Source organism: Diabrotica virgifera, chromosome 3 (genome assembly GCF_917563875.1).
Source record: "Diabrotica virgifera virgifera chromosome 3, PGI_DIABVI_V3a".
Lineage (NCBI taxonomy): Eukaryota > Metazoa > Arthropoda > Insecta > Coleoptera > Chrysomelidae > Diabrotica > Diabrotica virgifera.
In genome coordinates this window covers 266,402,963-266,415,806 of record NC_065445.1, presented here as the reverse complement: position 1 = coordinate 266,415,806, position 12,844 = coordinate 266,402,963, and the positions used below count along the sequence as shown (strand labels likewise).

Here is a 12,844-nt window from a genome sequence, read left to right as displayed (position 1 = left end):
GGATTCATGAGAATGTCAGGAAATTTTGTGAACTAATGTAATGAATAAGAAATCTCAAATTGCATTTGTGCATAAGAAAAATGCATTTCAAAAGTGCATTTTGAAATAGACAATTATTATGTGCAGGTACCTACATTCTTTTGTGTTTACGAATGTTTTGTACAAATGTACCTATTTACGAATGTTTCTTCTAAAATTTAGGAATATATTAATTTTATAATATATTTAAGTAAGTAGTAATTTTCTTTACAATTTTTATTTACCTATTTGATTTTTTATACCTAATATCGCCCGTGTCTAGCCAGTGTCTGCGTAGGCTAGCGGTAAATGGATCTAGTTAGGGACGTGTTAGTACTTGGTTCGATTCCCCATAACGAAAATTTTTTTGTTTATTATTAATGGTTATTGACATCTTAGACTATTATATGGACTTAAAAATGATTAAAAATAATTAAAGTAATTAATCGGCATGTTGCCCAACTATTTAGCAACTTATGAATTTAGCAAACTCCCTTTACAATTTACAACTGTTCGACAACTCCATCAGTCGTTTTAAAAGAAATTTACATGGGATCAATATTTGAGTGAAACGTCTGTAATTTGTTAACTTATTTTTATGATATTATTTCCTGTTACATATTTACTTCTATATTATATTTATATTTCTGTATGTCTGTTTTTTATATTATATTATGTTATTGTTTTTATCTGTACACTATGTATTTATGTAACACTTTATGTTCAATTAAAAAATGTAATGTATTTTTATAGAATTGGGTTTGCCCGTAAAATAAATAAATAAATATTTACCGAGTTGCAAATTTATAATAATTGCCTATTTCAAAATGTACTTTTGAAATGCATTTTTCTTATGCACAAATGCAATTTCAGATTTCACCAAACTGCATTAAAATCCGTCTTACTGCGCCAAAAATCGACAGTAAGGCCTTTTTTTGTGCTTCAATGCCTCGACTAATTAGTGTTTTTAGTAAATATATTTATTATAATATTTGTGTCTTTGGATTTGACTTCCTCAGGAGTAAGATGAGTATTATTAAAACATTTTATTGTATATTTATTATACTTCATCTTGTCTGTTTGTTACCGTGAATTGTCATTAGGTACGTCCAAACCGATACAGACACAGTCCTCGTAGCGTATTTGGTATAGCATTCGGCCAGAGATCGAGAGGTCTTGAGTTCGAATCCGGAGCAATCCTATAGTTTTTTTTTATTTTTTTGAAAGAGGTAAGCACAAAATTAGTTTGGTGTTTAAAAAAAATTAAAGCAAACTGTTTAAAGTATGTTTATTTTTAAGAAATCATATAATAGAAGTATAACTTCTTACGTGCGTACAAAGTACACACACATTCTTTTTTAGTTATTTTTTAGTTATTGTATAGTCTGGGCTGATTATCGGAGAATAGGCCATTTTTGGGAAAAGTTATTTACCAGCAATTTTATTGCTGGAATCGAATTATAAGATCCTATATATTAATAATATAGGTATGCAAAGTCCCCAGATAGTGTGCTACTTTTTTTATAAACAAAATGGCGCCCGAAAATCGTGTTTTTTTCAATTATTGCTCTATAACTCCGAAGATTTTAACTTTACAACAAAAACATTCAAATAAAAATTCACCGTGATTAAATTCTGCATAGAGACGTGTTTTTCCCGATCTGCTCCGACGAAAATTTTCCTCGGAAAATGCGGATTTTCCCAACAAAATCTTTAATTTTCAAATAAAGTTTTAGATAAGTAATTACTTACCAATAATTAAATAATTTGGTGACTTAAAAGCCTTCTTGGTTTAGATTATAGTTCCAGAAGCTGATGAAAATTAAACGAATATTTTAGCAACAATTCAATGGTTAATTAATAATTTACGGTCGCAATAATAACCAAAATAATTATGATATACTGATCAAACTTTGAAATCTTATAAAGATGAGATGCCTATTTAACATTTTGTCGACAAAATATAAATTTTTTATTTTTTTGCATAATCTTTAAATGTTAAAAAAATAGTTATAAACAAATTAACGTTTCTCAGAAAGTTTTTATTATATTATAATTTTAAAAATAGCTAAAATGCGCATTTCAAATATCTTGAAAATGAATGCTTTAAAACTTTTTTGCAACCATTTTCAAAAAAGTTATGAAACAGCAAAGTAAAAATACGATTACTACGGTGTTTATAATTTTTTTTAATTCTTTCAAAGCGTATAAGTGAGTTTAAAGTACAAGCTAATTATTTATAAAAAAATATCGATTATCAGTTTAATGGTTATATTTTAATTAAAGATTATAATTATATTTTTTTGTAATTTACACGCGCGAAAGTAGAATAATACAGTACCGTAGCAACCCGCCCACATACACAACTCGCGCGAGTTTAAGCGTGTCAGTCGCTTCGAGTGAACATTTTATCTCCGGCTCTGTATCTACTTTCGAGCTAAAAATTACAAAAAAAAGTATTTTTAATCTTTGATTAAAATATAACCATTGCACTAATTTTTGACATTCTTTGTGAGTAATTAGATTGTACCATTGACTCACTTTTAAGCTTTGAAACAATTAAAACAAATTATAAACAATGGAGAAATCGTATATTTATTTTGCTATTTCATAACTTTTTTGCAAATGGTTGAAAAATTTTTTTAAAGCATTTATTTTCAAGACCTATGAAATACGCATTTTAAGTATTTTTTAAAATTAGAATATAATAAACAATTTCTAAGAAATGTTAATTTGTTTATAACAATTTTTTTTTAACATTTAAAGATTATGTAAAAAAATAAAAAAATTATATTTTGTCGACAAAATATTAAATAGGCATCACACCTTTTTAATCTTTCTAAGTTTGATCAATGTCTCATGATTATTTTGGTTGTTATTGCGACTGTAAATTGTTAATTAACAATTGAATTGTTGCTAAAATATTCGTTTCATTTTCACCGGCTTCTGAATTTATAATCTATACCAAGAAAGCTTTTATTTCACCAAGCTATATAATTATTGATAAATAATTACTGGCCCAAAAAATTTATTTGAAAATTCGAGATTTTGTTGGGAAAACCCACATTTTCCGAGGAAAATTTTCGTCTCGGAGCCAATCGGAAAACACATGCCTCTATGTAGAATTAAATTGGGGTGAATTTTTATTTTAGTGTTTTTGGTGTAAAGTTAAAATCTTCGGAGTTATAGAGCAATAATTGAAAAAAATACGATTTGTCGGCGCCATTTTGTTTATAAAAAAAGTAGCACACTATCTGTGGACTTTGCATACCTATATTAATAATATATAGGATCTTATAACTCGATTAAAGCAATAAAATTGCTGGTAAATAACCTTTCTTTGTACTTTACTAATTAGACCAGCCTATTATAACTATTTTTTTTTTCAAAATTTAAAGATTATGCAAAAAAAAAAGAAAAATTTATTTTTTGTCGATAAAATATTAAATAAGCATCTCATCTTTATAATATTTATAAGTTTGATCAATGTATCATGATTATTTTGGTTATTATTGCGATCGTAAATTGTTAATTAACAATTGAATTGTTGCTAAAATATTCGTTTAATTTTCACCGGCTTCTGGAATTACAATCTATACCAATAGAGCTTTAATGTCACTAAGTTATTTAATTATTGATTAATAATTACTTACCTAAAACTTTATTTGAAAATTATAGTTTTTGTTAGGAAAACCCGCATTTTCCGAGGAAAATTTTCGTCGGAGCAAATCGTGAAAAACATATCTCTATGCAGAATTTAATTGCGGTGAATTTTTATTTGGGTGTTTTTGTTGTAAAGTTAAAATCTTCGGAGTTATAGAGGAATAATTGAAAAAAAATACGATTTGTCGGCGCCATTTTGTTTATAAAAAAAGTAGCACACTATCTGCGGACTTTGTATACCTATATTAATAATATATAGGATCTTATAATTCGATTCCAGCAATAAAATTGCTGGTAAATATCTTTTCCATGAATTTTGCTAATTAGCCCAGAGTAGTAGACCTATAGAAAGAAAACCTACCTGTTTCCTGCCTAGAGTTCGCGTCCGTTTTTTAATTATTAACAATTTGGTCAGAGGTGTAACCATTATGATCCTAGGGGGGGTTACAACTACTTGATGGTCTCTGGGGGATATGGAATAGTAATGGTGTTAAGCGTATAGAGCTCAAAGTACATCCAAATGGGGGGGGGGGGGGGGGGGTTATAACCCCTAAAACCACCCCCTAGTTACGGCTATGAATTTAGTGCAAAAATCGCGATTTTTTCGATTTTTTGCACCCCATTCAAAAGCTAAATGTTTGACATAAAATTACAAAATTTAATTTTTTAGAACATTAAAAAACCTTCAAAATGCCGATTTTTGAAAGTTAAAAAGTTAATTTGTTGCTACGCAAACTGCAAAATAAGTGAAAATCATTATTCGTTAATAACTTTTACTAAAACTACCTTAGAACTTTAGTAATTCACCCAAAGTTGGGTATTGGGGTACTTAACAAACCCTCAAAATTTGAGACCGATCCATTAATTAGTTTAAGAGTTAGTCTAATTGTTTATCCCAGAAACCTTTATTTTGCAATAACATAAGACAGAACAAATTAAGATAGGACAATTCTGAGTATGCCAAATGAAAGTAGAAAACTGATGTTATCAAAATGTACTAAAAAAGATAAAAAAAATTATCTAATATAGTCAAAAATCCTAATGCTAAATTTGTGAAATTTTGTAGTCTATAAACATTTAGAATAACTTTAAAAATATTGTCCGTAGAAAAAAGCATTTTACATATTAGAAAAGCTAGTATTTTACACGAATTTTTAAAAATGTAGTTCAATTGGTGACTAGTCGTGGTAAGTGAAGGGAGCCGACAAATGCACGAGTTCAAAAACTAAAAAAGGCAACTTAAAACTACTATCAATTTCTATATCTCGGGACCTACTGAATATATTTTGATCGTTCTTTTTTAACTTGTATGTAATTTTTCTGTACATTACAAATATGCAATTTGTCTAGACATTTATTAATTAATAAACAGTCTAATTTGTTTAGGTAAACAATTTTTGAAAAAAATAATTTTTTCCCAAAAATCCACGATTTTAATCATACTATCGTTATTAATCATAGAAAAAGTTAAGGTATACTTTAATAAATCAATTATCTTCAATAAATAATTATCTAATAAAAATCATTTATTTATTAAAGTGTACTTTAACTTTTTCTATGATAATTAATGATACTATGAATAAAAAAATAGATTTTTGTAAAAAAAATATTTTTTCAAGAATTGTTTAAACAAACTAGACTGTTTATTAATTAATAAATTTATAAACAAATTGCATATTTGTAATGTACGTAGAAATTACATACAAATTAAAAAAAGAAAGATCAAAATCCATCGAGTTGATCCGGAGATACAGAAAATTATATTCGTTTGAAATTGCTTTTTCGGTATTTTAACTCGGTGGATTTGTAGGTTCCCCCTAGTAATCGTTTAAACTACATTTTTGAAAAATCGTAGAGGGTGCTGTGAAGGTACAATGTTAGTGCAAATTTTTTAAGAAAAAATAAAAATCCCATTCTTTAAAATGGCACTAATGAGATTCCTTAATTATTATAAACAAATAAGCTGTGAATTAAAAAAAACATATGGCTAGCTTTGTCCCAAATGAACCAAGGCTAAATTTTTTTATTTGAAAATTCGTGTTAAAGTACTATCTTTTCGAATATATAAAAAGATTGTTTCTACGGACAACATTTTTAAAGTTATTCTAAATGTTTATAAACTACAAAATTTCAAAAATTTGGCATTAGGATTTTTGACTATTAATTATTTTTTTATCTTTTTTAATACATTTTGATACTATCACTCTTCTACTTTCATTTGGCATACTCAGAATTGCCCTATCTTCATTATTTTCTGTCTTATCTTATTGCAAAATAAAGGTCTCTGGGATAAACAAATAGACTAACTCTTAAAGTAATTAATGGATCGCTCTAAAATTTTGAAGGTTTGTTAAGTACGCCAATAGCCAACTTTGGATGAAACACTAAAGTTGTAAGGTAGTTTTAGTAAAAGTTAACGATTTTCACTTATTTTGCAGTTTGCGTAGCAACAAATGAACTTTTTTACTTTAAAAAATCGGCATTTTTAAGGTTTTTCCATGTTCTAAAAAACTGAATTTTGTAATTTTATGTCAACTATTTAGCTTTTGAATGGAGTGCAAAAAATCTAAAAATCGCGATTTTTGCACTAAATTGTGAATAATTAAAAAAACGGGCGCGAACTCTAGGCAGGAAACAGGTAGGTTTTCTTTCTATAGGTCTACAATAACTAAAAAAGTAGTCAGCTACCTGCATCTTTGAATGTCCCGAGAAAATCCTTATTACTCTGGACTATGTGGATACCAACTACATTTCTGTGCAGCAGATTAAGATTCTTCTTCTTCTTAAAGTGCTGTCTTCTTTAAAAAGTTGGCTCGGTATGATTATTTGAATTCTGTTCACTGCTGTTGTAGAAAGTTGGTCATACCAGGAATTGGCCTGTGGGAGTTGGCCACTCTCTGAGTGGTTTATTCTCATCTTCTTCTCCTTCTTTTACTACTTGGAGATCTTTCGATCTGTTTAGTTCTGAAGCTGCCTCTGGTGAATTTCCTGGGAGGTAGATTGCCAACTATCCCTCCATCTTTTAGGTGGTCTTCCGGGGGTCTTGAACCGGGCGGGTTGTTTTCTGTCTCTTCTTGTTTTCCCAACTATTGTTCTTAGGGTAACTTATATTATTCTCATCATGTGGTCAAAATATCGTGGTTTTCGTATCTTTATTTTATTATTCAGTTTTGTTTATTTGAAAGATATTTTCAAGATTCTTCTGTAAAGCCACATCTTGAACACTTTTGTCGTGTAACTCTTGTTTTTCTATTTCACAGCACTTCTCATTCATGCTTCCCTTGTTTTCACTCATTTTACAATATTGAAAAAATGGTGAAAGCCTTGAATTATCCACGTCTGTCTGTCCGTGAACACAAGTCCTGCCTTATTAGAACAGAAAAGATAGCAAAGCAGGATATTACATAGGTACCTACTTACCAGGCCTCCCAGAAACAAAGTTCCGTTCCCTCCAGTCAATATTCTACATTTGGCTAGAAGCAAACTGACTGATGAGTATTACGACACCCTAAAAAAATCCCCGTAACATGGCAGATAATATACGCTGCATCCCACAAACACTGATCTAGAGCCGTTGTTAAAGTATACTGGTAATATCTGAGATGCTCATCGCTTGTTGGTTGGTTCGAACAGAGATTCTTCATCTTAAGCAAGCTTCACACTCTCGCGAAGTTACTTCGGAAAGTTGACCGAAGTCCGAAGTGCACGTCACTACACACTCATCCAACTTCGCGAGGAACACATATTTACGGGGGCGATACCTACCTGGATTCCTTTGACCCGGTCGCAAAAACCGCAACAGAATGGAAGTAGGCCGAGTCGAAGTGAAGCCGCATGAAGTACCTGTCTACACTCTCGTACTCGCTGAACTTCGATCAACTTTGTGAGCAGTATGGTGGACGTTTTACACTCTCTAGCTTTTAAGTTAACCTAATTTAACCACCTTCTAAGTCCCCCGCTCCACTACCAGTAGTTGCTTCTCCACTACGCATTACTCTTGCAAGCCCCCTCCTACGTTCCCGCAAAAAGAAGATACCTCACTTTAAAGAGGCTTGAGCCTAAACAAGGTTTAAATGATATGTCTTCATTCATTCAAAGCGGGTGTCAAATGAGAGCTTATAACCCAAAGATGTTATTAAAGATGAGAAATTGGACCTCGGAGTTTCGGTTCGTAAGTTTCAACTGGAAGTACTGTTTTAAACTCGTCGAGATAGTTCAAGCGATATATTATTCAACGCGCCTTAGCAATATGAGAATAAATATATACTTATATATAGTATACTACAAAGTTTTACGCATGGTTAGGTAGATATGTTTAGGGTGAAGACTTTACACGTGTATACATAGTTCGTTACATAACATATCCTTATTTTAGCTCGATGTTTCGCATATGCCATTCATCAACACTATTTGGACATGCAAGAATTGTACGGAGGTAGTCTTAAAGACTTCGGCCGTTTTACCAGTCGTAGCCTTCGGCATTTTCGGAAATATTATGGTTATATACATTTTGTGGAAGAACTTAAACCTACGTACAGCTACAAATCTTTTGATTGGCAATATGGCAGTAGCTGATTTACTATCCCTTCTTATTCATCCGTGGGTGATGTTGACACTGGATTTATTTCAGAATTACCAACTGGGAGTCATTGGATGTAAAGGAGAAGGTCCAGTAGAATGTAAGTAATTTTATAAATATGTATTTACTGCTTTTAAAAGTTTAAATATTATACCGGGTAGCTGAAAGGTACTCTTCCACAATCTCAGTGGAGGACAGACTTACTTCAGCGATACGCAGGGCTATACGCAAGCCTTGATTCTCTATCAACTCCTGTACTGTAGAAAAAGCATGTCCTTACCCTTCTTTCTTCTTCTTTTGCCTTTTAATTCGTCCAATTTTTGAACATAAGCTTCCCCCAGTTTCCTCCATTCGCTTCTGTTTCCAGTGTGTTCCTCCTATCTCTCTGTCATCTCCCCATTTCATCTAGGGTCGTCCTCTTGCTCTTTCCTGTTCATGGTCTCCATTGTTGTATCGTTGTATTCTACCTATTGTCCGCTTGTCTGGCGTTATGACCTGCGAAGCTCCATTTTAGCCATGGCTATATGTTGTCCTGACTTTTGTTTTATTTCTTATCCAGTTGTTTTGCTTTTTGTCTGTTAATTTTACTCCTAACATTGCTCTATCCATGGCTCTTTGTATCCATGTTTGCTTTGGTCAAGGTCCATGTCCTTACCCAATACCTACCATATCCTACCAATATCCCAAACCAACTCACCAAAATGAATAGCAAGCGTGGTTTTTAAATGTCAAAATCCCCTCAGCATGAACAAACAGAGAAGAATATAACCCTCAGTCCCTTGCAACTCGTTCGTTCCCAACCAAGGTAGCGGTAGGATTCACAGACAGCGAGCAGAGGGTGAGAAAAATCCCCGGGTTATAGAAGGATACCAACAATGACGAACGCTGCCATGTAATTACATATTATACCTAATAGATTTGTTCAAACACAATGAGAAACCGTCCTGCGCGGTAAACAAAATAACCCATGGAACGCACGATATACAGACACAGAACGCATGGAACGTATTATTTTATAGTAACGTGACCGTTACATGACGGTTCTTCGTTGTGTTGGAACAAACCTAAAAGCGGCGCCAGATATGCGGTATTTAGCAAATACCGAACAAATGCTTGCTAAATATCAAATATTTGAGTGCTCATGAAAGTGTTCGTTAAACGGCAAGCACCTTGCACCACATATTCGAGATTTTTCGTGTATCGAGCCACTGTGGGTACAACAAATATATTCTAAACGAACAAAAAAAGGTACAGAATGGATAGTGATATAGAGCTTCTTATAAATTCAGCTGCTTTTGTCATTATGTCTGGTGGAAATTTATTATTAAATAGCAGAAAAAAAAGCAATTTGCATTCCATATTATGGGTTCATTTTCATATGCATCCAAAAATTGTAAAATACTTTCATTGGTCCACTCCATATTTACTATTTTCAATATTTTCTACACTCTGTGACAATAATTAAACTAGTTTAAAAAAAACTAGTTTAATAAACGTTATAAACTTTAACATAACCTAAAAACTTGCCGCTTGAAATATTCAAACGGCAAATATTTGTTTACTTTGAAGTGTTGAAAAGACCGACAACGTACGGGAACACGACAAATATTCGACACGCACTAAAATTGGTCAATGCCAAATAGCAAGAGCAAGCAACCCCTCCACACTAATAGGCAAATAGCAAGCATTTGTTACATAGCAATGCAAGTTCCGTGTTAACGAGTGAAACGACGATTGTCGCATCAGCCAGTGGTCGGGAGCGTAACTATATGCCATATGGCGGTGAATTCAAAAGACCTGTAAAATTAACTGGGATTGAGAACTCATTTTAATGTAAAGGATAATCAATATAACCTTAAAATAACAAAAGAAAACAAAATCCTTATGCTATACGATAATATTTATATCGTTGATTGATAAAAATATACCTGTATGTATTTATCAATCAAAGTTTATAATTCGTATACTATTTGTATTTTCTTGTGTTATTTTGAGGTTACATTTATTTTCCATTACATTAAAATGACAAAGTGGTTAAAAAATTAAAGAATAAAACATAGAATACAATCTTTATTTATAAAAATGTTTATACAGTATTGCCCAAAATAAACAGTACTGAAACTGAAACACATATGTATCTTTGTGCGCGCTGTCATATTCAAATTAACTAGTATAGACCTGTCGATTAATCTTTAAATAATTACTTATTAAGGCCTAATTGTTAAAAATGGTGTTAAATACAGAGGAGAAAGTGTTTCTCGTGGAGCATTATTTTCGCTCATACGGAATCGGCCGACGTAATAGTGCAAGTCTGCTATACGTGTGTGATCAATTAACACAACAGTTTAATAAACGTTGTCCAAGTAATGCTGTAATTTTGAAGGTTGTTGAAAATTACAGCATTAGAACGTTTATTAAACCGTTGCGTTGTGTGAATTGATCACACACGTATTGCAGACTTGCACTATTACGTCGGCCGATTCCGTATGAGCGAAAATAATGCTCCACGAGAAATACTTTCTCCTCTGTATTTAACACCATTTTTAACAATTAGACCTTAATAAGTAATAATTTAAAGATTACTTGACAGGTCTATTCGCTCCGAGCGTTAACAAAGTGTCAAAGCAAAATCAACCGACCTGCTCATGGTGGCGGTTTTTTGAAATTTTATAAGGACGCTTTGTGTATGTTTAAATGAAACATTTAAAAAAAATGCCGTATTACGCTAGTGATATTATGTATTAATATAAACAGCAAATAAAAACGCACTTAATCTGATATAAATTCTTCACTTTCCAATATTGATCATCAGTTTGATTTTGTAGACATAACCTCACTATCGCAGTTTATGTCAATAAATCTTTATTAACGAAAAAGAAAATATTTTTGTTGCACTATCAATTACAGAATAAATTAATAACTAATGAATTCTAACAATGGTATTCAGTTATTATCACTATAAAATAAAATATTCAAGTTTAACAAAATAATCCCATAAGACTCAATGTTAAAACGTCCTTACAAAATCTGACAGCGTGTCACGTGACTGTGAATAGAGCGGAGACGCACGGAGCCAATACTAGTTAATTTGAAAATGACAGCGCGAACAAAAATACATCTGTTTCAATTTCAGTACTGTTTATTTTGGGCAATACTGTAGATATGTATGTTCATAAAATATGTTTGTTATCAATATTATCAACGTAAAAACTTAAAACACAACTACCTTATTACACATAATATATATTTACACAATATTATTTATTCATCAGTTTAAACCACACCAAAATTGTATACATTTGGAATAAAACACAACTGCTGTAATTCACTTTACACTTTTTGTTGTTGGATGCTCTATTTAAACGCTATTTATTAAAAAATAAAACAAATAAATATGGCGTCGTATTTTTCTCAAGGAAATGAAAGTGACAGTGGTGACAGAACGAGCGAACGAACAACGTGCAGAAATCTGCAGAAATGAGACTAGTATCGCCATCCCGTGCCAGGGAGCGAACTAGCAAACGTGCGTTGACCTTGAATATACCTGTTACATTGCTATGTGGCATTTGTTTGGTATTTGCCAAATACCGCATATCTGGCGCCGCCTTAATGTAAGAACCTTTGGTGATAAAATGATGAAACTAGAGAAATAACTGAAACATGCCAAATAGGATATTATGTCTTGTCTAGCGAAGTCAAAAGAAAAGGTGAAAATCAGATCAAACTAAAATATGACAAAAAATAAAAATGTATACCATTTTTATTCAGTTGCAATGCGAAGGCAAAACAATCTTATTTTTCACTTAGAATACGGAGCGCAGTTCAGCACTCTGAACCGACGATTTTCGACTCTTATTGGAGTCATCTTCGGAGAGGCGTAGGCCTGCTGCTCCATACTCGAAGTGACCAACCATGAAAGCTTATCCCCACATTGCAACTGACGTGTATGGGTTAGGTGACTAGCGTCATCTCACAATTGAAAGGTAAAGTTTTCAATTCTAATAGCAAAATTAATAATATTGAAATATATTGGTCCATTTTCCTGATGACACCTCCAAGGCTTTTACAATATGCAAGCCAGATGGATGCTGCAGTGAAGACAAAAGGGAAGGGATTCTACACTATGCAATTTACAACCCCCGTCTGCAGCTTGGTAAAGTTCCAACGGAAAATGGACCTAGTTACTCTATAGGAGTAATATTAATAAAAATAAAAATGTATACCATTTTTATTCAGTTGCAATGCGAAGGTAAAACAATCTTATTTTTCACTTAGAATACGGAGCGCAGTCCAGCACTCTGAATCTACGATTTTCGACTCTTATTGGAATCATCATCGAAGAGGCGTAGGCCTGCTGCTCCGATACTGGAAGTGACCAACCGTGAAAGCTTATCCCCACATTGCAACTGACTTTGTATGGGTTAGGTGACTAGCGTCATCTGGCAACTGAAAGGTAAAGTTTTCAATCCTAATAGTAACATTAATAATATTGAAAAATATTACTAAAAGATTTTTAAAATTGAAAACTTATTGGTCCATTTCCCTGGTGACACCTCCAAGGCTTCTACAATATGCAAGCCAGAT

General features: G+C 32.1%; 1 protein-coding gene across 1 annotated transcript in view; it reads left to right on the top strand.

Annotated features, from left to right (window-relative positions):
* The window catches only part of LOC114326293 (melatonin receptor type 1A), an 84,908-nt gene that overhangs the window by 16,938 nt on the left and 55,126 nt on the right, over positions 1-12,844 (top strand). Inside the window, exon 3 of the mRNA XM_050646164.1 lies at positions 8,057-8,360. Coding sequence (XP_050502121.1) covers positions 8,057-8,360 — 304 coding nt within the window. The remainder of the gene's footprint in view (positions 1-8,056; positions 8,361-12,844) is intronic.